At 49.1% G+C, this 23,609-nt stretch overlaps 1 protein-coding gene across 1 annotated transcript; it reads left to right on the top strand.

Moving 5' to 3' along the window:
* The first annotated feature begins 7,765 nt into the window (after positions 1 to 7,765).
* hdac1 (histone deacetylase 1) lies at positions 7,766 to 22,538 on the top strand. The gene is made up of 14 exons (XM_031795037.1): positions 7,766 to 7,896; positions 8,892 to 9,004; positions 10,059 to 10,176; positions 10,555 to 10,629; positions 10,750 to 10,888; positions 12,178 to 12,319; positions 12,702 to 12,794; positions 13,021 to 13,129; positions 14,233 to 14,373; positions 17,121 to 17,229; positions 17,305 to 17,435; positions 17,800 to 17,955; positions 21,234 to 21,282; positions 21,652 to 22,538. Exons 1-14 carry the CDS (start codon positions 7,842 to 7,844, stop codon positions 21,677 to 21,679), a joined length of 1,458 nt encoding a protein of 485 aa, XP_031650897.1. The 5' UTR covers positions 7,766 to 7,841; the 3' UTR covers positions 21,680 to 22,538.
* The last annotated feature ends 1,071 nt before the right edge of the window (positions 22,539 to 23,609 follow it).

Genomic DNA, 23,609 nt, shown 5'->3' with positions numbered 1-23,609 from the left:
TGTACTACTATAGTCCAGTGTGTACTACTATATCCCAGTGTGTACTACTATAGCCCAGTGTGTACTACTATATTCCAGTGAGTACTATTATATTCCTGTGTGTACTACTATATTCCAGTGTGTACTACTATAGCCCAGTGTGTACTACTATAGCCCAGTGTGTACTACTATATTCCAGTGTGTACTACTATATTCCAGTGTGTACTACTATATCCCAGTGTGTATTACTATAGTCCAGTGTGTACTACTATATTCCAGTGTGTACTACTATAGCCCAGTGTGTACTAATATATTCCAGTGAGGACTACTATATTCCTGTGTGTACTACTATATTCCAGTGTGTACTACTATATTCCAGTGTGTACTTCTATAGCCCAGTGTGTACTACTATATTCCAGTGTGTACTACTATATTCCAGTGTGTACTACTGTATTCCAGTGAGTACTACTATATTCCAGTGTGTACTACTATATTCCAGTGTGTACTACTATATTCCAGTGAGTACCACTATATTCCAGTGTGTACTACTTTAGCCCAGTGTGTACTACTATATTCCAGTGAGTACTACTATATTCCTGTGTGTACTACTATATTCCAGTGAGTACTACTATATTCCTGTGTGTACTACTATATTCCAGTGTGTACTACTATAGCCCAGTGTGTACTACTATATCCCAGTGTGTACTACTATAGCCCAGTGTGTTCTACTATAGCCCAGTGTGTACTACTATAGCTCAGTGTGTACTACTATAGCTCAGTGTGTACTACTATATTCCAGTGAGTACCACTATATTCCAGTGTGTACTACTATATTCCAGTGTGTACTGCTATAGCCCAGTGTGTACTACTATAGCCCAGTGTGTACTACTATATTCCAGTGTGTACTACTATAGTCCAGTGCGTACTACTTTAGCCCAGTGTGTACGACTATATTCCAGTGAGTACTACTATATTCCTGTGTGTACTACTATATTCCAGTGAGTACTACTATATTCCAGTGTGTACTACTATAGCCCAGTGTGTACTACTATAGCCCCGAGTGTACTACTATAGCCCAGTGTGTACTACTATAGCCCATCGTGTACTACTATATTCCAGTGAGTACCACTATATTCCAGTGTGTACTACTTTAGCCCAGTGTGTACTACTATATTCCAGTGTGTACTACTATATTCCAGTGTGTACTACTATAGCTCAGTGTGTACTACTATAGCCCAGTGTGTACTACTATATTCCAGTGTGTACTTCTATAGCCCAGTGTGTACTACTATATTCCAGTGTGTACTACTATATTCCAGTGTGTACTACTGTATTCCAGTGAGTACTACTATATTCCAGTGTGTACTACTATATTCCAGTGTGTACTACTATATTCCAGTGAGTACCACTATATTCCAGTGTGTACTACTATATTCCAGTGTGTACTACTATATTCCAGTGAGTACCACTATATTCCAGTGTGTACTACTTTAGCCCAGTGTGTACTACTATATTCCAGTGAGTACTACTATATTCCTGTGTGTACTACTATATTCCAGTGTGTACTACTATAGCCCAGTGTGTACTACTATATCCCAGTGTGTTCTACTATAGCCCAGTGTGTATTACTATATTCCAGTGTGTACTACTATAGCCCAGTGTGTACTACTATATTCCAGTGTGTACTACTATAGCTCAGTGTGTACTACTATAGCTCAGTGTGTACTACTATAGCCCATACTGACTCCTTCCTGGTCTACTACTCTCTGGCTGATCTGGTACTGCATGTCTCTCTAGGCCTGATGTAACACACACTTCCACATTATCTCTGGTCTCCATGCATCTCCACTTCTCCTTTCAGGGAAAGAACAGGCCAACTCTGGCAGGTCTGAACAACACTCTGAAACGGTCAGCGTGTCCAGTCTTTGACGGTGGTATACTCAGAGTCACACAGCTCTGCTGCGTGTCTGTTACCAGAGTAGGGTTGGGATTTGCAGGCGGCTCATAGTCCGAGTTCACTAACTTGCCCCTCTGGTAGAGATGGATGGAGCTTCCAGGTGTGGAATCATCTGCATTGGTGGCTGCAGTGAACTTGAGTGACTCATTCGTCTTCTTAAAATCCACAAATGCACTGAGAGCCTTAGTGAATCTCTTCCTGTTCTCCTTGGTCCTGAATCGGGGCTGACTGTCCTTGAAGGTGCATGGGTAAGGCCTGGTCTGGTAGGTTGAACCAGGCCTGGTCTGGTAGGTTGAACCAGGCCCGGTCTGGTAGGTAGAACCAGGCCCGATCTAGTAGGTTGAACCAGGCCCGGTCTGGTAGGTTGAACCAGGCCCGGTCTGGTAGGTTGAACCAGGCCCGGTCTGGTAGGTTGAACCAGGCCCGGTCTGGTAGGTAGAACCAGGCCCGATCTAGTAGGTTGAACCAGGCCCGGTCTGGTAGGTTGAACCAGGCCCGGTCTGGTAGGTTGAACCAGGCCCGGTCTGGTAGGTTGAACCAGGCCTGGTCTGTGTGTTTGTCTGCGTCAGGGCTAAGTTAGGGGTTTTAGAGTGAAATGCTCTGTCATTGGGTCACTGATATCTCGAACATTGTCCTATGAATGTGATCAAATCGAATCAAATTGTATTTGTCACATGCGCCGAATACAACAGGTGTAGTAGACCTGACAGTGAAATGCTGAATACAACAGGTGTAGTAGACCTTACAGTGAAATGCTGAATACAACAGGTGTAGTAGACCTCACAGTGAAATGCTGAATACAACAGGTGTAGTAGACCTCACAGTGAAATGCTGAATACAGCAGGTGTAGTAGACCTTACAGTGAAATGCTGAATACAACAGGTGTAGTAGACCTCACAGTGAAATGCTGAATACAACAGGTGTAGTAGACCTTACAGTGAAATGCTGAATACAACAGGTGTAGTAGACCTCACAGTGAAATGCTGAATACAGCAGGTGTAGTAGACCTTACAGTGAAATGCTGAATACAACAGGTGTAGTAGACCTGACAGTGAAATGCTGAATACAACAGGTGTAGTAGACCTCACAGTGAAATGCTGAATACAACAGGTGTAGTAGACCTCACAGTGAAATGCTGAATACAACAGGTGTAGTAGACCTCACAGTGAAATGCTGAATACAACAGGTGTAGTAGACCTCACAGTGAAATGCTGAATACAACAGGTGTAGTAGACCTTACAGTGAAATGCTGAATACAACAGGTGTAGTAGACCTTACAGTGAAATGCTGAATACAACAGGTGTAGTAGACCTTACAGTGAAATGCTGAATACAACAGGTGTAGTAAGTAGACCTTACAGTGAAATGCTGAATACAACAGGTGTAGTAAGTAGACCTTACAGTGAAATGCTGAATACAACAGGTGTAGTAGACCTTAGAGTGAAATGCTTAATACAACAGGTGTAGTAGACCTCACAGTGAAATGCTGAATACAACAGGTGTAGTAGACCTTACAGTGAAATGCTGAATACAACAGGTGTAGTAGACCTTACAGTGAAATGCTGAATACAACAGGTGTAGTAGACCTTACAGTGAAATGCTGAATACAACAGGTGTAGTAGACCTTACAGTGAAATGCTGAATACAACAGGTGTAGTAGACCTCACAGTGAAATGCTGAATACAGCAGGTGTAGTGGACCTTACAGTGAAATGCTGAATACAACAGGTGTAGTAGACCTCACAGTGAAATGCTGAATACAACAGGTGTAGTAAGTAGACCTTACAGTGAAATGCTGAATACAACAGGTGTAGTAGACCTTACAGTGAAATGCTGAATACAACAGGTGTAGTAGACCTTACAGTGAAATGCTGAATACAACAGGTGTAGTAGACCTCACAGTGAAATGCTGAATACAACAGGTGTAGTAAGTAGACCTTACAGTGAATTGCTGAATACAACAGGTGTAGTAGACCTTACAGTGAAATGCTGAATACAACAGGTGTAGTAGACCTCACAGTGAAATGCTGAATACAACAGGTGTAGTAGACCTTACAGTGAAATGCTGAATACAACAGGTGTAAACCTTTCAGTGAAATGCTGAATACAACAGGTGTAGTAGACCTTACAGTGAAATGCTGAATACAACAGGTGTAAACCTTACAGTGAAATGCTGAATACAACAGGTGTAAACCTTACAGTGAAATGCTGAATACAACAGGTGTAGTAGACCTTACAGTGAAATGCTGAATACAACAGGTGTAAACCTTACAGTGAAATGCTGAATACAACAGGTGTAGTAGACCTTACAGTGAAATGCTGAATACAACAGGTGTAGTAGACCTTACAGTGAAATGCTGAATACAACAGGTGTAGTAGACCTTACAGTGAAATGCTGAATACAACAGGTGTAGTAGACCTTACAGTGAAATGCTGAATACAACAGGTGTAGTAGACCTTACAGTGAAATGCTGAATACAACAGGTGTAGTAGACCTTACAGTGAAATGCTGAATACAACAGGTGTAGTAGACCTTACAGTGAAATGCTGAATACAACAGGTGTAAACCTTACAGTGAAATGCTGAATACAACAGGTGTAAACCTTACAGTGAAATGCTGAATACAACAGGTGTAGTAGACCTTACAGTGAAATGCTTACTTACATGCCCTTAACTTGGGCTGAGATAAGGCGGGGCTTTACCTAGCAGAGACTTGTAGATTATGCATAGATATCATTAGCCCTTTGATTTCATTGTGACTCGATGACAATAAATGTATCTCAGCCATTGCCTAGTTGCACCAGCACTGAAAGGGGACAGAGAATTCTAATTTAGGGCTACTCTCAGTGCCTCCTCATCCTCCTCTCCTGACCTCACAGACACCAGAGCTCTTCCCAGCTTCCCTTGGTGTTGGGTGTGATACTTTAGAAGCAGATCATTGAACTGGACCAATTTAGTCTTCGGCTTTGGTGACCCAATCATGAGTTTGTCAACTCCTTTAAACCTTCCTCTCGGTGTGTCTGCAGCGCTCAGGGTCTCTCTCTACCTTGTACTGCAGGTTTTCAGTCATCTCCCGCTCACAGGCTAATGCACAGCCAACTGTCAGAGGAACAGTATTCTCTTCACCGGGCCCCAGATAGCTTTGGGAGAGACTTACAGATCTCAACTATGTCTTTGTAACCAGTTACCTCTCTCTCTGCCTCCAAAATCGTTGAAGTACATGCAGGAGAAATAGAATTGGTAGAAATGAACACATTTATCATATTCAGGGGTTTCGGTCTCTTCTGCTCAATGAAAGATCATGTCCTTCATAACTTCAATGAGTGTTCTCCTGTTCACAAAGGATCTGTTTGTCTGAAAGGCGAGGAAGGCCTGAGCTCCGTAACAGCCATGACCATGTGTGTGGCTGTTTGTTACTGAATCACTTCAGGAAGAGTAACCTCTAACAAGACAAGAGTCAACTGAAGCCTTCTGGATTGGTCGTCTATAGTGAAGAGTGACACGACCATATATGTCCTTTGGACGGTGTAAATATACTGCAGCTCCACCCACCTCCAGACAGAAAGCTGGCTCTGATTGGCTGATTCAGCCCCAGAGCTGTGAACCTATCTGTCTCTATTATGCGGGCCTTTGACAGAGACACTAGCGAGCACAAATAAGTATTCAGACCCTTTACTCAGTACTTTGTTAAAACATTTTTGGCAGCGATTCCAGCCTCTAGTCTTCTTCGGTATGATGCTACAAGCTTGGCACACCTGTATTTGAGGAGTTTCTCCCATTCTTCTCTGAAGATCCTCTCAAGCTCTGTCAGGTTGGATGTAGAGCGTCGCTGCACAGCTATTTTCAGGTCTCTCCAGAGATGTTCGATCGGGTTCAAGTCCGGGCTCATGCTTGGCCACTCAAGGACATTCAGAGACTTGTCCCGAAGCCACTCCTGCGTTATCTTGTCTGTGCTTAGGATCGTTGTCCTGTTGGAAGGTGAACCTTCATCCCAGTCTGAGGTCCTGAGCGCTCTGGAGCAGGTTTTCATCAAGGTTCTCTCTGTGCTTTGCTCAGTTATTTTTTCCCTCGATCCTGACTAATCTCCCAGTCCCTGCCTATGAAAAACATCCCCACAGCATGATGCTGCCACCACCATGCTTCACCGTAGGGATGGTGCCAGGTTTCTCCAGACGTGACGCTTGGCATTCAGGTCAAAGTTTCAATCTTGGTTTCATCAGACCAGAGAATCTTTTTTCTCATGGTCTGAGAGTCTTTAGGTGCCATTTGGCAACTCCAAGGGAGCAACCTCCATGTGTGCCTTTTACTGAGGAGTGGTTGCCGCCTGGCCACTCTACCATAAAGACCTGATTGGTGGAGTGCTGCAGAGATGGGAGAACCCTCCAGAAGGACAAGGACAATGCTGCAGAGCGACCATCAGTGCCAGAGATAGTAGGCCTATAGCCAACAACTCTGTGAGCAGTAACACACATGTAACAGGGAGCAGATTGCTTATTGTAGTACAATGGAACCATCTGGTGGCTAAAAACGGAACTATTGAAAATTATGCATGAAAGCTACTTACTATATACAGTAAATAGTAGGCTGTCATCATCATCATCATCATCATCATCATCCTTTTCATCAGATTTTTGACTATGTACTTCAGTATCCAGCTCAATGAGAAAAAAAACTATTAATGTGCAAGATCAAAGTACAGGAATGTGCCGATTTTATGTGCAATATCATTAGTGTTGCAGTGTTAGGTGGCAACGTTGGCGTTCATCGTACAGCAATAGGAGGAATATATATGAGGGATTATTTATTCAATGTACACTTGGGGGATTGGGGGTTGTTAGCAGCACATAACTGACACCACAGACCGGTGCACCACAGATAGTGGGTAGAACATCTTTGAGTGGCACCACAGATCGATGACTAGAACATCTTTGGGTGGCACCACAGATAGATGACTAGAACATCTTTGAATGGCACCACAGATAGATGACTAGAACATCTTTGGGTGGCACCACAGATAGATGACTAGAACATCTTTGGGTGGCACCACAGATAGATGACTAGAACATCTTTGGGTGGCATCACAGATAGATGACTAGAACATCTTTGGTGGCACCACAGATAGATGACTAGAACATCTTTGGGTGGCACCACAGATAGATGACTAGAACATCTTTGGGTGGCATCACAGATAGATGACTAGAACATCTTTGGGTGGCATCACAGATAGATGACTAGAACATCTTTGGTGGCACCACAGGTAGATGACTAGAACATCTTTGGGTGGCATCACAGATAGATGACTAGAACATCTTTGGGTGGCACCACAGATAGATGACTAGAACATCTTTGGGTGGCACCACAGATGAGTAGAACATCTTTGGGAGGCACCACAGATAGATGACTAGAACATCTTTGGGTGGCACCACAGATGAGTAGAACATCTTTGGGAGGCACCACAGATAGATGACTAGAACATCTTTGGGTGGCACCACAGATAGATGACTAGAACATCTTTGGGTGGCACCACAGATAGATGACTAGAACATCTTTGGGTGGCACCACAGATAGATGACTAGAACATCTTTGGGTGGCACCACAGATAGATGAGTAGAACATCTTTGGGTGGCACCACAGATAGATGACTAGAACATCTTTGGGTGGCACCACAGATAGATGACTAGAACATTGTTGGGTGGTGGCACCACAGATAGATGACTTGAACATATTTGGGTGGCACCACAGATAGATGACTAGAACATCTTTGGGTGGCACCATGCAAACAGAAAGAGTGCATCCTTCGCAACAACGCCTTCGAGCAGAGCAGACTTCGGTGATTGGACGAGACGACAGTGGAAAAATTCCCCGGCGTGGACACAAAGAACTGTGCGGTACTAATTGTGGAGTAAAATGGCGCTGTCGTCTGCAGGAGGAACAAAGAAGAAAGTTTGCTATTATTATGACGGTAAGATTTGATGTTATTGTAGCTCGTTGGTTTTTCCGGAGTATTATTTGTTGTATCGGAGAGGATTCGGTGGTCGAAAGGCCTATGTCCCCTCTTGAGAGAAGTGCCGTAAGGCGAGTTAGCAGCTAACTAGCTACCGAGTGGTTAGCTTACCATCATTAGCTAGTTACCTAGTTAGGGAGAAGACTTTTAGTTAGCTTGCCAAAGCAACTTGAGAGTCGTTTTTTTTCCCCTCATTATTTTGTAATGTTGCAATCAAATTAATTGCCAATCTCTAGCTAACTAGTAAGTTGAGTATATTAATTTTTGGCAACTTGGCTAGCTAACGTTAGTAGGCTTATAACCAACTGACTGAGCATACACAACTAGCTAACGTTAGATAGCCAGAAAATGGTTTTAGTGTTACTAATAAGTATCTTTTGAATCACGAATAACCTCTTGATATTTCGCTACATATGTTTAGTAAAATGGGGGTTGTCAGTTAAACGTGGCTAGCGGTGTTTTGATAGACAACTTTTAGTGGTTAGTAGTGAATTGTGCTGGAGGGAGGTTGTTGAGCAAGTAATGCGCTGTATCTGCGCTATGAAGATTTAGACATCTTTGCAGAGGCTGATCATTTTATTCGTCATTTTAAAACTAGTATAGGTATGTTGTTTCGTGCTGTGCCGTTACCAGGCTGTATGTTTGATAGTGCTGCTCAAAGCGGCAGGAAGCCTAGCGGTTAAGAGCGTTGGGACAGTAACCGGATGGCCGCTGGTTCGAATCCCAGAACCGACTAGATGAATTTTATTTTATATATATATATATGCCGATGTGTCCTTGAGCAAGGCACTTAATCCTAATTGCTCGTGTAAATCGTTCTGGATAAGAGGGTCTGCTAAATGACTAAAATGTAAAGCCCAGAGCTACCCTACATCTGGGTTAGGGGAAGGACATATGGTTTGTTGTTTCACTAGTTTTGTCTAAAACTCTTTGTTTCTTTCTCCCCCCCCCAGGCGACGTGGGTAATTATTACTATGGTCAGGGTCATCCCATGAAACCCCACAGGATCCGTATGACCCACAACCTGCTGCTCAACTATGGACTGTACAGGAAGATGGAGATCTACGTGAGTACAACAAGCCACAGTGGGCTTATGTATAGATATAATTTTTTTCTTCTAAATAAATGTTTTCAACAGCACTGTTGAATAATCGTTTCTGATTGGCTAGAATGGCATTCTAAATTGGCCATTTATAGCCAGATAACGGGACAGTTGGAAAAGCTATCGGACATCTTGCAATCATGAGGCAGTATGCTCATACAAATGCAGACAGTACTTGCTACAAAGGTACAGAAAGCTAAACCAACAACCACACGAACTGAAATTAGATGCATAGTAAACGCAGGTCCAACGATGGGGGAAGAAAACATAGCTAGCATTTATTTGTTTTCGCAGAGACATGTTGTTTTTGGGGCTGTTATTCTGGCTGCAGAGGTTAACTGTGTAGCTAGTTGACTGGCTAGACGCAATCAAGAGATTATAATAACAACAACGTTGCCACTGAGCATGGCAACTGCACGTAAAGAACTGAACGATTGGGTCACGTCTGTAAATATCGAACAAACGACAACCCAAATATGAATGAACTTTTTCAAAATGGATGTCAACAACCCCCTCCAAAAAACAAAATGTCTCTATCGGTAAATGTGTGCTTCCGTATTGATTTATTTGGCAACTGTGGTATCAGCGGGACAAACACCTCCATTCTGTAACGTTACATTACCTGGGTAAATTAACTCCACAAAGGGACTCGGCTCCTCTTCATAACGCTGCGTCTTCCATTATTTCCAAGGTGATGTACAGAATATGTGGCCATTTTATCACTTAGATATTGTATAGAACTGAAGCTGATGGGACTGGACTCATTCTTCATCGCAGAAAATGACTTTTTTTCAACACGTGTCTGAAGTAACATTCTGTATATTTCAGCTGTCCTCTAGAATTTATAAATGTCTAAATTGGATAGTTGTGGACTACAAGTTTTCTGACCGCCTGTATGTTTTGGTTATTGAAAAATATATTATCTAAAGAGAAATCAGGCGAATGTTTTATCAACGAGGTAACGGAATGTTTTTCTACCTATTGCATCCCTTTGCAACACACTTTTCTGACCTCCTAGAGACCCCACAAGGCCAGTGGAGAGGAGATGACCAAATACCACAGTGACGACTACATCAAGTTTCTGCGTTCCATCCGGCCAGACAACATGTCAGAACACAGCAAACAGATGCAGAGATGTGAGTAGCAGACAGTGTTTTCCCCTAGCATTGCTCAGGCGTAGGGGTGCATTTTTAAAGGGTTATTTCACCCCGAAACTATAGGTTAGCATACCTTGTAATACCTTGTATTTTGTCATGTTTTCATATGGGCTAGTGTTGAGCTGGTTACCAATGTAATTAGAGAAGTAAAAATCCATGTTTTGTGGTATACGGTCTGATATACCACGGCTGCCGGCCAATCAGGATTCAGGGCTCGAATCACCCAGTTCATAATGTCTCCACACTCATAGCATAACATCTGTTATGCAGGTTACAACTTTACGCATTGAAACAAACCTGCAGGCCTCAATCAAACCCCTCAAATGAATAACTTCTATTCTTGCTGCTCTCTAACAGTTAATGTGGGAGAGGACTGCCCAGTGTTTGACGGCCTGTTTGAGTTCTGTCAGCTCTCAACGGGAGGCTCTGTCGGTAAGTCTAGTTTCTTTCTCCATTTGCCTTACTGTCTACCACTGACTTCGCTTGCCTATCTACCTCTCACTTCCTATGTTGACTCTTCCCTCCTCCCACTGTGTGTGTGTGTGTGTGTAGCGGGGGCAGTGAAGCTGAACAAGCAGCAGACGGACATCGCCATCAACTGGGCCGGAGGACTCCATCATGCCAAGAAGTCTGAGGCCTCTGGGTTCTGCTACGTCAACGACATCGTCCTCGCCATCCTGGAGCTGCTCAAGTAAGAGCCCTGTGTGGTCACACCCCCACCCCGGTGGGGCCCGCCAACTCCCGTCACCCCGGTGGGCCCGCCAACTCCCGTCACCCCGGTGGGCCCGCCAACTCCCGTCACCCTGGTGGGCCCGCCAACTCCCGTCACCCTGGTGGGCCCGCCAACTCCCGTCACCCCGGTGGGCCCGCCAACTCCCCCACCCCGGTGGGCCCGCCAACTCCCCCACCCCGGTGGGCCCGCCAACTCCCCCACCCCGGTGGGCCCGCCAACTCCCCCACCCCGGTGGGCCCGCCAACTCCCCCACCCCGGTGGGCCCGCCAACTCCCCCACCCCGGTGGGCCCGCCAACTCCCCCACCCCGGTGGGCCCGCCAACTCCCCCACCCCGGTGGGCCCGCCAACTCCCCTCACCCCGGTGGGCCCGCCAACTCCCCCACCCCGGTGGGCCCGCCAACTCCCCCACCCCGGTGGGCCCGCCAACTCCCCCACCCCGGTGGGCCCGCCAACTCCCCCACCCTGGTGGGCCCATCTTCTTGTCTGTGTCTTTCACTTTTGAGGAAAGACCAATACCGATTTATTGGCGGACCAAAAAAGCCGATAAAGTAAAAAAAATATATATATATATTTGTAATAATGACAATTACAACAATGCTGAATGAACACTTATTTTAACCTAATATAATAAATCAGTAAAATCTATTTAGTCTCAAATAAATAATGAAACATGTGGTCTTCATTTCGCATTGATTATATGCGGGAACAAGCTAGTTAACTACACGTGGTTGGTGATATTACTTGGTTAACTCGTGATTATGTTAAGATAGTTTTTTTAGATGCGTTTTATGCTAACTAGCAACGTACCATGGCTCCTTGCTGCCCTCACGTAACAGGTGGTCAGCCTGCCACTCGGTCTCCTCGTGGAGTGCAATGTAATTGGCATCCAAAAAGGCCGATTACCGATTTTTGTTATGAAAACTTGAAATCGGCCCTAATTCACCGGTCAGCCTCTAAAAGACAGAACAGAATGGTGATGTGTCCTTGGCTTGTCATGGTGTGTGTTTCTTGTTGAAATGAATAGTCACCCAAGCTCTGAGAAACCTAGATATGGGTGTATTCATTTAATTGTATAGTCTGTCTTGTCAGGTAATATGAATCTAACGTAGATGTTGTATGCAATGAGTTGTCTCTCCTGTCAGGTAATAGAATCTAATGTAGATGTTGTATGTAATGAGTTGTCTCTCCTGTCAGGTAATAGAATCTAATGTAGATGTTGTATGTAATGAGTTGTCTGTCCTGTCAGGTACCACCAGAGGGTGTTGTACATAGACATCGACATTCACCATGGAGACGGGGTGGAAGAGGCTTTCTTCACCACAGACCGGGTCATGACGGTGTCCTTCCACAAGTATGGAGAATACTTCCCTGGTACCGGAGACCTGAGGGTGAGTGTGTCCTCTGGTACCGGAGACCTGAGGGTGAGTGTGTGTGTCCTCTGGGAGAATACCTCCCTGGTACCGGAGACCTGAGGGTGAGTGTGTCCTCTGGGAGAATACCTCCCTGGTACCGGAGACCTGAGGGTGAGTGTGTCCTCTGGGAGAATACCTCCCTGGCGCCGGAAACCTGAGGGTGAGTGTGTGTGTGGAAGAAGGAAAAAAATAAATAGGGGTGAATCAGAAATAAGCAAAGTACATTTCAGTGTGTGTTCCGATGTGTATGACTCCCCTTTCAGTGTGTGTGTGTGTGTGTGTTGGATTGTCAGCCTACATTTGAGTAGTTTTGTATTCCAGTATGTACACTGACGTGTGTGTGTGTGTGTGTGTGTAGGACATTGGAGCAGGGAAAGGGAAGTACTACGCTGTAAACTACCCTCTCAGAGACGGCATCGACGATGAGTCTTACGAAGCCATCTTCAAACCTGTAAGTCTCCTGCTGCAAGGCATTCAGTGTTTTGGTTCCTTACAGAGGTCAAATGGATTCTACCTCTTTTTGTTTTTGTGTGTTTCTCACTTATTATACATTTCTCTCTTTATTTATTTGGTGTGTTGTTGTAATCCGTGTGTGTGTGTTGCTAGGTGATAATTTTGTGTGTTACTCACTTTCTTTACATTTCTCTCTTTTTTTTGTTTTTTTTGTGTGTTGCTAGGTGATGGCTAAAGTGATGGAGATGTTCCAACCCAGTGCAGTCGTGTTACAGTGTGGAGCCGACTCTCTCTCAGGAGACAGACTGGGCTGTTTCAACCTCACCATCAAAGGTAACGCACCTGAACGAGGGCTGTCTTCAGTGTGTGTGTGTTGTCTTCAGTGTGTGTGTGTGTGTTGTCTTCAGTGTGTGTGTGTGTGTGTGTTGTCTTCAGTGTGTGTGTGTGTGTTGTCTTCAGTGTGTGTGTGTGTGTGTGTTGTCTTCAGTGTTTGTGTGTGTGTGTTGTCTTCAGTGTGTGTGTGTGTTGCTAGGACTCTCTCTCAGGTTGAAACAGCCCAGTCTAAGGTAACACACCTGAAGGAGGGCTGTCTTCAGGGCTCTGACGGTCGTGGGATTTTTAGATGACCGTTTGTTGGTCAACGAAATGACAGGCAAACGTCTGGGAGGAAAACCCTGGTTGTCTGCTGGGAGACATTGTACACTGCATTTTGGGAAAAGTATTCAGACCCCTTCACTATTTTCCACATTTTGTTACGTTACAGCCTTATTCTAAAATGGATTAAAAAACAACCAACCCTGTCAATCTACACACAATACCCCCATAATGACCAAACGAAAACAGGTTTTTAGAAAAATTTAGCTAATGGATAAAAAAATTAAAAACAGATACCTTATTTACCCTTTTGCTATGAGACTTTTTAATTTATCTCGGGGTAAAAGGCACTATGGTCATTATGGGCTATTGTGTGTAGATTGACAACAACAAAAAAACAACGATTGAATACATTTTCTAATAAGGCTGTAATGTGGGAAAAGGTATGAATACACATTACTGAATGCGCTGTACCTTTTCAGCAGGACAAAAACCTAAAACAGTAGGCCGAATACACACTGGAGTAGTTTACCAAGACATTGAATGTTCCTGAAATGGCTTAGTTACAGTTTAAACTGAAATCGGCCTGAAAATAGAGATTTACCCAGAATGCCGGCCTGAAAATAGAGATTTACCCAGAATGCCTCGCAAGCTCTAATCACTGCCCAAGGTGATTCTAATTCAGGGGTGTGAATGATTATGTAAATGAGATTTCATTCTCAGAACATTTGCAGACATGTTTTCACTTTTGTTATGGGGTTGTGTGGGGATGGGTGAGAAACGCAACAAAATGAGGAATAAGTCGAGGGTTATGAATAATTTGTTAAGACGCTGTGTTTCAGGTCATGCTAAGTGTGTTGAGTACATGAAGAGTTTCAACCTGCCTCTGTTGATGTTGGGAGGTGGAGGTTATACCATCCGTAATGTGGCCCGCTGCTGGACATACGAGACCGCTGTGGCTCTGGACAGCATTATACCTAACGGTACACACACACACACACACACACACAACCATACCTAACGACACACACAGCACCATACCTAACGACACACACACACACAGCAACATACCTAACGACACACACACACACAGCACCATACCTAACGACACACACACACACACACACACAGCACCATACCTAACGACACACACACACACACACACACACACACACAGCACCATACCTAACGACACACACACACACACACAGCACCATACCTAACGACACACACACACACAGCACCATACCTAACGACACACACACACACACACAGCACCATACCTAACGACACACACACACACACAGCACCATACCTAACGACACACACACACACACAGCACCATACCTAACGACACACACACACACAGCACCATACCTAACGACACACACACACACACAGCACCATACCTAACGACACACACACACACAGCACCATACCTAACGACACACACAGCACCATACCTAACGACACACACACACACACAGCACCATACCTAACGACACACACACACACACAGCACCATACCTAACGACACACACACACACACACACACACACACAGCACCATACCTAACGGTACACACACACACACAGCACCATACCTAACGGCACACACACACACAGCACCATACCTAACGGCACACACACACACACACAGCACCATACCTAACGACACACACACACACACAGCACCATACCTAACGACACACACACACACAGCACCATACCTAACGACACACACACACACAGCACCATACCTAACGACACACACACACACACAGCACCATACCTAACGACACACACACACACAGCACCATACCTAACGACACACACAGCACCATACCTAACGACACACACACACACACAGCACCATACCTAACGACACACACACACACACAGCACCATACCTAACGACACACACACACACACACACACACAGCACCATACCTAACGGTACACACACACACAGCACCATACCTAACGGCACACACACACACAGCACCATACCTAACGGCACACACACACACACACAGCACCATACCTAACGACACACACACACACACAGCACCATACCTAACGACACACACACACACAGCACCATACCTAACGACACACACACACACACAGCACCATACCTAACGACACACACACACACAGCACCATACCTAACGACACACACAGCACCATACCTAACGACACACACACACACACAGCACCATACCTAACGACACACACACACACACAGCACCATACCTAACGACACACACACACACACACACACACAGCACCATACCTAACGGTACACACACACACACAGCACCATACCTAACGGCACACACACACACAGCACCATACCTAACGGCACACACACACACACACAGCACCATACCTAACGACACACACACACACACAGCACCATACCTAACGACACACACACACACAGCACCATACCTAACGACACACACACACACACACAGCACCATACCTAACGACACACACACACACACAGCACCATACCTAACGACACACACACACACACAGCACCATACCTAACGACACACACACACACAGCACCATACCTAACGACACACACACACACACAGCACCATACCTAACGACACACACACACACAGCACCATACCTAACGACACACACAGCACCATACCTAACGACACACACACACACACAGCACCATACCTAACGACACACACACACACACAGCACCATACCTAACGACACACACACACACACACACACACACAGCACCATACCTAACGGTACACACACACACACAGCACCATACCTAACGGCACACACACACACAGCACCATACCTAACGGCACACACACACACAGCACCATACCTAACGACACACACACACACACAGCACCATACCTAACGACACACACACACACAGCACCATACCTAACGACACACACACACACACAGCACCATACCTAACGACACACACACACACAGCACCATACCTAACGACACACACAGCACCATACCTAACGACACACACACACACACACAGCACCATACCTAACGACACACACACACACACAGCACCATACCTAACGACACACACACACACACACACACACACACACACACACACACACACACACACACACACAGCACCATACCTAACGGTACACACACACACACAGCACCATACCTAACGGCACACACACACACAGCACCATACCTAACGGCACACACACACACAGCACCATACCTAACGGCACACACACACACACACAGCACCATACCTAACGACACACACACACACACAGCACCATACCTAACGACACACACACACACAGCACCATACCTAACGACACACACACACACAGCACCATACCTAACGACACACACACACACACAGCACCATACCTAACGACACACACACACACACAGCACCATACCTAACGACACACACACACACAGCACCATACCTAACGACACACACAGCACCATACCTAACGACACACACACACACACACACACAGCACCATACCTAACGACACACACACACACACACACACACAGCACCATACCTAACGACACACACACACACACACAGCACCATACCTAACGACACACACACACACACACACAGCACCATACCTAACGGTACACACACACTTTTCATGTATTACTTTGATGTAACCTGGTAGGTTGTTTTATTACAACAACCTTGATGATCTCTCTCGTCCAATCAGAGCTGCCATACAACGACTACTTTGAGTACTTTGGTCCTGACTTCAAGCTCCACATCAGCCCGTCTAACATGACCAACCAGAACACCAATGATTACCTGGAGAAGATCAAGTAAGTTACAAAGATAGATGTGTGTGTGTGTATATACGGACAGGTACACACACTAACGTCTCTCTCCCTCCCCAGACAGAGGCTGTTTGAGAACCTGCGCATGCTGCCCCACGCTCCGGGGGTCCAGATACAGGCCATCCCAGAAGACGCTCCACACCCGGACTCTGGAGATGAGGAGGACGAGGACCCTGACAAACGCATCTCCAGTAAGTTTTGTTTCAGTCGGGCCCATGCTAAGAGGATGGTATTGTTTCAGTCAGGGCCCATGCTAAGAGGATGGTATTGTTTCAGTCAGGGCCCATGATAAGAGGATGGTATTGTTTCAGTCAGGGCCCATGATAAGAGGATGGTATTGTTTCAGTCAGGGCCCATGATAAGAGGATGGTATTGTTTCAGTCAGGGCCCATGATAAGAGGATGGTTTTGTTTCAGTCGGGCCCATGCTAAGAGGATGGTATTGTTTCAGTCAGGGCCCATGCTAAGAGGATGGTATTGTTTCAGTCAGGGCCCATGATAAGAGGATGGTATTGTTTCAGTCAGGGCCCATGATAAGAGGATGGTATTGTTTCAGTCAGGGCCCATGATAAGAGGATAGCCTGTGAAGAGGAGTTCTCTGACTCTGAGGATGAGGGACAGGGAGGAGGAGGAAGGAGGAACGCTGCCAACCATAAGAAGACCAAACGAGTCAAGACTGAGGAGGAGAAAGAGGAGACTGAGGAGAAGAAAGGTAAAGTAAACCTCACACACCTCCCGTGACGAAGGCCTCTCAGGACACTGGGGGGCGACTGGCCCAGGACACTGGGGGGCGACTGGCCCAGGACACTGGGGGGGCGTAAGGCCTCTGTGACTGGCCCAGGACACTGGGGGGGCATAAGGCCTCTGTGACTGGCCCAGGACACTGGGGGGCGACTGGCCCAGGACACTGGGTGGGCGTAAGGCCTCTGTGACTGGCCCAGGACACTGTGGGGGCGTAAGGCCTCTGTGACTGGCCCAGGACACTGGGGGGGCGTAAGGCCTCCGTGACTGGCCCAGGACACTGGGGGGGCGTAAGGCCTCCGTGACTGGCCCAGGACACTGGGGGGGCGTAAGGCCTCCGTGACTGGCCCAGGACACTGGGGGGGCGTAAGGCCTCTGTGACTGGCCCAGGACACTGGGGGGCGTAAGGCCTCCGTGACTGGCCCAGGACACTGGGGGGCGTAAGGCCTCCCGTGACTGGCCCAGGACACTGGGGGGGCGTAAGGCCTCCCGTGACTGGCCCAGGACACTGGGGGGGGCGTAAGTCCTCCCGTGACTGGCCCAGGACACTGGGGGGGCGTAAGGCCTCCCGTGACTGGCCCAGGACACTGGGGGGGCGTAAGGCCTCCCGTGACTGGCCCAGGACACTGGGGGGGCGTAAGGCCTCCCGTGACTGGCCCAGGACACTGGGGGGGCGTAAGGCCTCCCGTGACTGGCCCAGGACACTGGGGGGGCGTAAGGCCTCCCGTGACTGGCCCAGGACACTGGGGGGCGACTGGCCCAGGACACTGGGGGGGGCGTAAGGCCTCTGTGACTGGCCCAGGACACTGGGGGGCGACTGGCCCAGGACACTGGGTGGGCGTAAGGCCTCTGTGACTGGCCCAGGACACTGGGGGGGCGTAAGGCCTCCGTGACTGGCCCAGGACACTGGGGGGGCGTAAGGCCTCTGTGACTGGCCCAGGACACTGGGGGGGCGTAAGGCCTCCGTGACTGGCCCAGGACACTGGGGGGGCGTAAGGCCTCCCGTGACTGGCCCAGGACACTGGGGGGGGCGTAAGGCCTCCCGTGACTGGCCCAGGACACTGGGGGGGCGTAAGGCCTCCCGTGACTGGCCCAGGACACTGGGGGGGCGTAAGGCCTCCCGTGACTGGCCCAGGACACTGGGGGGGCGTAAGGCCTCCCGTGACTGGCCCAGGACACTGGGGGGGCGTAAGGCCTCCCGTGACTGGCCCAGGACACTGGGGGGGCGTAAGGCCTCCCGTGACTGGCCCAGGACACTGGGGGGGCGTAAGGCCTCCCGTGACTGGCCCAGGACACTGGGGGGCGACTGGCCCAGGACACTGGGGGGGGCGTAAGGCCTCTGTGACTGGCCCAGGACACTGGGGGGCGACTGGCCCAGGACACTGGGTGGGCGTAAGGCCTCTGTGACTGGCCCAGGACACTGGGGGGGCGTAAGGCCTCCGTGACTGGCCCAGGACACTGGGGGGGCGTAAGGCCTCTGTGACTGGCCCAGGACACTGGGGGGGGCGTAAGGCCTCCGTGACTGGCCCAGGACACTGGGGGGGCGTAAGGCCTCCCGTGACTGGCCCAGGACACTGGGGGGGGCGTAAGGCCTCCCGTGACTGGCCCAGGACACTGGGGGGGCGTAAGGCCTCCCGTGACTGGCCCAGGACACTGGGGGGGCGTAAGGCCTCCCGTGACTGGCCCAGGACACTGGGGGGGGCGTAAGGCCTCCCGTGACTGGCCCAGGACACTGGGGGGGGCGTAAGGCCTCCCGTGACTGGCCCAGGACACTGGGGGGGGGCGTAAGGCCTCCCGTGACTGGCCCAGGACACTGGGGGGGGGGCGTAAGGCCTCCCGTGACTGGCCCAGGACACTGGGGGGGGGGCGTAAGGCCTCCCGTGACTGGCCCAGGACACTGGGGGGGGGGCGTAAGGCCTCCCGTGACTGGCCCAGGACACTGGGGGGGCGTAAGGCCTCCCGTGACTGGCCCAGGACACTGGGGGGGCGTAAGGCCTCTGTGACTGGCCCAGGACACTGGGGGGCGACTGGCCCAGGACACTGGGGGGGCGTAAGGCCTCTGTGACTGGCCCAGGACACTGGGGGGCGTAAGGCCTCCGTGACTGGCCCAGGACACTGGGGGGGCGACTGGCCCAGGACACTGGGGGGGCGTAAGGCCTCTGTGACTGGCCCATGACACTGGGGGGGCGTAAGGCCTCCGTGACTGGCCCATGACACTGGGGGGCGTAAGGCCTCCGTGACTGGCCCAGGACACTGGGGGGGGGGGGCGTAAGGCCTCCGTGACTGGCCCAGGACACTGGGGGGGGGGGGGGCGTAAGGCCTCCGTGACTGGCCCAGGACACTGGGGGGGGGGGCGTAAGGCCTCCGTGACTGGCCCAGGACACTGGGGGGGGGGGGCGTAAGGCCTCTGTGACTGGCCCAGGACACTGGGGGGCGTAAGGCCTCCGTGACTGGCCCAGGACACTGGGGGGCGTAAGGCCTCCGTGACTGGCCCAGGACACTGGGGGGGGGGGGCGTAAGGCCTCCGTGACTGGCCCAGGACACTGGGGGGGGGGCGTAAGGCCTCCGTGACTGGCCCAGGACACTGGGGGGGGGGGCGTAAGGCCTCTGTGACTGGCCCAGGACACTGGGGGGCGTAAGGCCTCCGTGACTGGCCCAGGACACTGGGGGGCGTAAGGCCTCCGTGACTGGCCCAGGACACTGGGGGGGGGGGGGCGTAAGGCCTCTGTGACTGGCCCAGGACACTGGGGGGCGTAAGGCCTCCGTGACTGGCCCAGGACACTGGGGGGGCGTAAGGCCTCCGTGACTGGCCCAGGACACTGGGGGGGCGTAAGGCCTCCGTGACTGGCCCAGGACACTGGGGGGGCGTAAGGCCTCCGTGACTGGCCCAGGACACTGGGGGGGGCGTAAGGCCTCCGTGACTGGCCCAGGACACTGGGGGGGGCGTAAGGCCTCCGTGACTGGCCCAGGACACTGGGGGGGGCGTAAGGCCTCCGTGACTGGCCCAGGACACTGGGGGGGGGCGTAAGGCCTCCGTGACTGGCCCAGGACACTGGGGGGGGGCGTAAGGCCTCCGTGACTGGCCCAGGACACTGGGGGGGGGCGTAAGGCCTCTGTGACTGGCCCAGGACACTGGGGGCGTAAGGCCTCTGTGACTGGCCCAGGACACTGGGGGGCGTAAGGCCTCTGTGACTGGCCCAGGACACTGGGGGCGTAAGGCCCGGTCAACATTCTCTTTGTTTTCCCCAGAAGTGAAAGACGAGGATAAAGACGCTGAAGAGAAGATGGACACAACAGGGTGAGTAGTGACCACATGAAATATAACATCTAGGAATATGTCTTTTGTGTCCAGTCTTGTGTGTCCATGTCCAGTCTTGTGTGTCCATGTCCAGTCTTGTATGTCCAGTCTTGTGTGTGTCCATGTCCAGTCTTGTGTGTGTCCATGTCCAGTCTTGTGTGTGTCCATGTCCAGTCTTGTGTGTCCAGTCTTGTGTGTCCAGTCTTGTGTGTCTGTGTCCAGTCTTGTCCGTGTCCAATCTTGTGTGTCCAATCTTGTGTGTCCAGTCTTGTGTGTCCAGTCTTGTCCGTGTCCAGTCTTGTCCGTGTCCAGTCTTGTCCGTGTCCAATCTTGGCCCATTTAACTAATGTTTCTTCATTTCACCACCAGGCCAAAAGAAGAAGCTAAGACATGTTGAAGCACCAGATATGAGTTTCCAGTTGTGTGTGTGTGTGTGTGTGTGTGTGTGTGTGTGTTGTGGTGGGTGTGTGTGAAATGATTCTCTTAATGCTGTGTTAGTATTTCCTCATACGCGGTCAAATCTTTTGGGCTTTTGTCAGTGTTGAAATGCAAGGTGTTTTCAAAATATTTTTTACTCGCATCTCTATCACATTATTTGTTTTTCTTCCCTGAACCACGTGAGAATCTGAAGCTGTAGTGGGGAGCCTGTAGTGGGGAGCCTGTAGTGGGGAGCCTGTAGTGGGGAGCCTGCTTTAGATTCTCAGGTGGTGTTGAGGGGAAAAGTGGATAACTAGTTGTACGAAAGGTTGCTGGATCGAATCCCCGAGCCGACAAGGTAAAAAAATCTGTCATTCTGCCCCTGAGCAAGGCAGTTAACCCACTGTTCCCCGGGCATCGAGGACGTCGATTAAGGCAGCCCCCCCCCCACCTCTCTGATTCAGAGGGGTTGGGTTAAATGTGGAAGACAACTGACTAGGTATCTCCTCTTTCCCCTCAACATCACCTGAGAATCTGAAGCAGTAGGGACGTGTTTCTGTTCTGGAGCCTCAACATCACCTGAGAATCTGAAAAGAGGTTGGTCAGGATTCAATCCAAGGCACGTTTATAGTGCACTGTTCACTTAACAGTCTTTTTTTTTTAAAGGCAATTTACGCTGCAGCTGATACCGTGAATGTGATCTCCGCCACTCTAGGGGAAAAAAAAATCTTTACAAAAACTTCATTGTCTGATGCGCTGCTTTTTAACGCACCTTGGATTGAATCCCAGGCTTTAGTTCCTCCATCTTCAGGAGGAGGAACCATGTGAGGTCGCAGTTGCAAATGAGAACTTGTTCTCAACTAGCCTACCTGGTTAAATAAAGGTGAAATAAAAATTTAAAAAAAAAAATTCGCTTGACCCGAGGTAACATCAGTGAAAGCCAATCCCCCCCCCCCCCCCTGAGGTAACATCAGTGAAAGCCAATCCCCCCCCTGAGGTAACATCAGTGAAAGCCAATCCCCCCCCCTGAGGTAACATCAGTGAAAGCCAATCCCCCCCCCTGAGGTAACATCAGTGAAAGCCAATCCCCCCCTGAGGTAACATCAGTGAAAGCCAATCCCCCCCCCTGAGGTAACATCAGTGAAAGCCAATCCCCCCCTGAGGTAACATCAGTGAAAGCCAATCCCCCCCCCTGAGGTAACATCAGTGAAAGCCAATCCCCCCCCCTGAGGTAACATCAGTGAAAGCCAATCCCCCCCTGAGGTAACATCAGTGAAAGCCAATCCCCCCCCCTGAGGTAACATCAGTGAAAGCCAATCCCCCCCCCTGAGGTAACATCAGTGAAAGCCAATCCCCCCCTGAGGTAACATCAGTGAAAGCCAATCCCCCCCCCTGAGGTAACATCAGTGAAAGCCAATCCCCCCCCCTGAGGTAACATCAGTGAAAGCCAATCCCCCCCCCCACCCTGATAATTTTTAAATGAATTTTATCTTTATTTAACCAGGCAAGTCAGTTAAGAACAAATTCTTATTTTCAATGACGGCCTAGGAACAGTGGGTTAACTGCCTGTTCAGGGGCAAAACGACAGATTTGTACCTTGTCAGCTCGGGGGTCTGAACTTGCAACCTTCCGGTCACTAGTCCAACACTCTAACCACTAGACTACCCTGCCACCGGTCCTGCCCCCGGTCCTACCACTTTCACCTGTCCTACCACTTTCACCTGTCCTACCACCTCCACCTGTCCAGCTGGACTGATCCAAGAGTTGAAAAAGGAATCCCACTTTTCCACTGCAGACATTCCCCCTTTTTGAACAAGTCACCTGACCCTATTCTACAGGAAGTTCTACAGGAAGTTATTTTGAATCATGGATCAACAAAACATTTTTACGGCTGCTATATGTAACTTTTT

The sequence above is a fragment of the Oncorhynchus kisutch genome, linkage group LG17 (genome assembly GCF_002021735.2).
Source record: "Oncorhynchus kisutch isolate 150728-3 linkage group LG17, Okis_V2, whole genome shotgun sequence".
In the NCBI taxonomy this organism is placed as follows: domain Eukaryota; kingdom Metazoa; phylum Chordata; class Actinopteri; order Salmoniformes; family Salmonidae; genus Oncorhynchus; species Oncorhynchus kisutch.
This window is presented reverse-complemented; position numbering and strand designations above follow the sequence as displayed.

What these genes read in the sequence shown, in the direction of transcription:
- hdac1 (XM_031795037.1), top strand. Translation starts at nt 7,842, where the DNA reads ATGGCGCTGTCGTCTGCAGGAGGAACAAAGAAGAAAGTTTGCTATTAT. An exon ending in ACGAAGCCATCTTCAAACCT is followed by an intron (nt 12,795 to 13,020) that starts GTAAGTCTCCTG and finishes GTGTGTTGCTAG; the next exon opens with GTGATGGCTAAAGTGATGGA. An exon ending in GATTACCTGGAGAAGATCAA is followed by an intron (nt 17,230 to 17,304) that starts GTAAGTTACAAA and finishes CTCCCTCCCCAG; the next exon opens with ACAGAGGCTGTTTGAGAACC.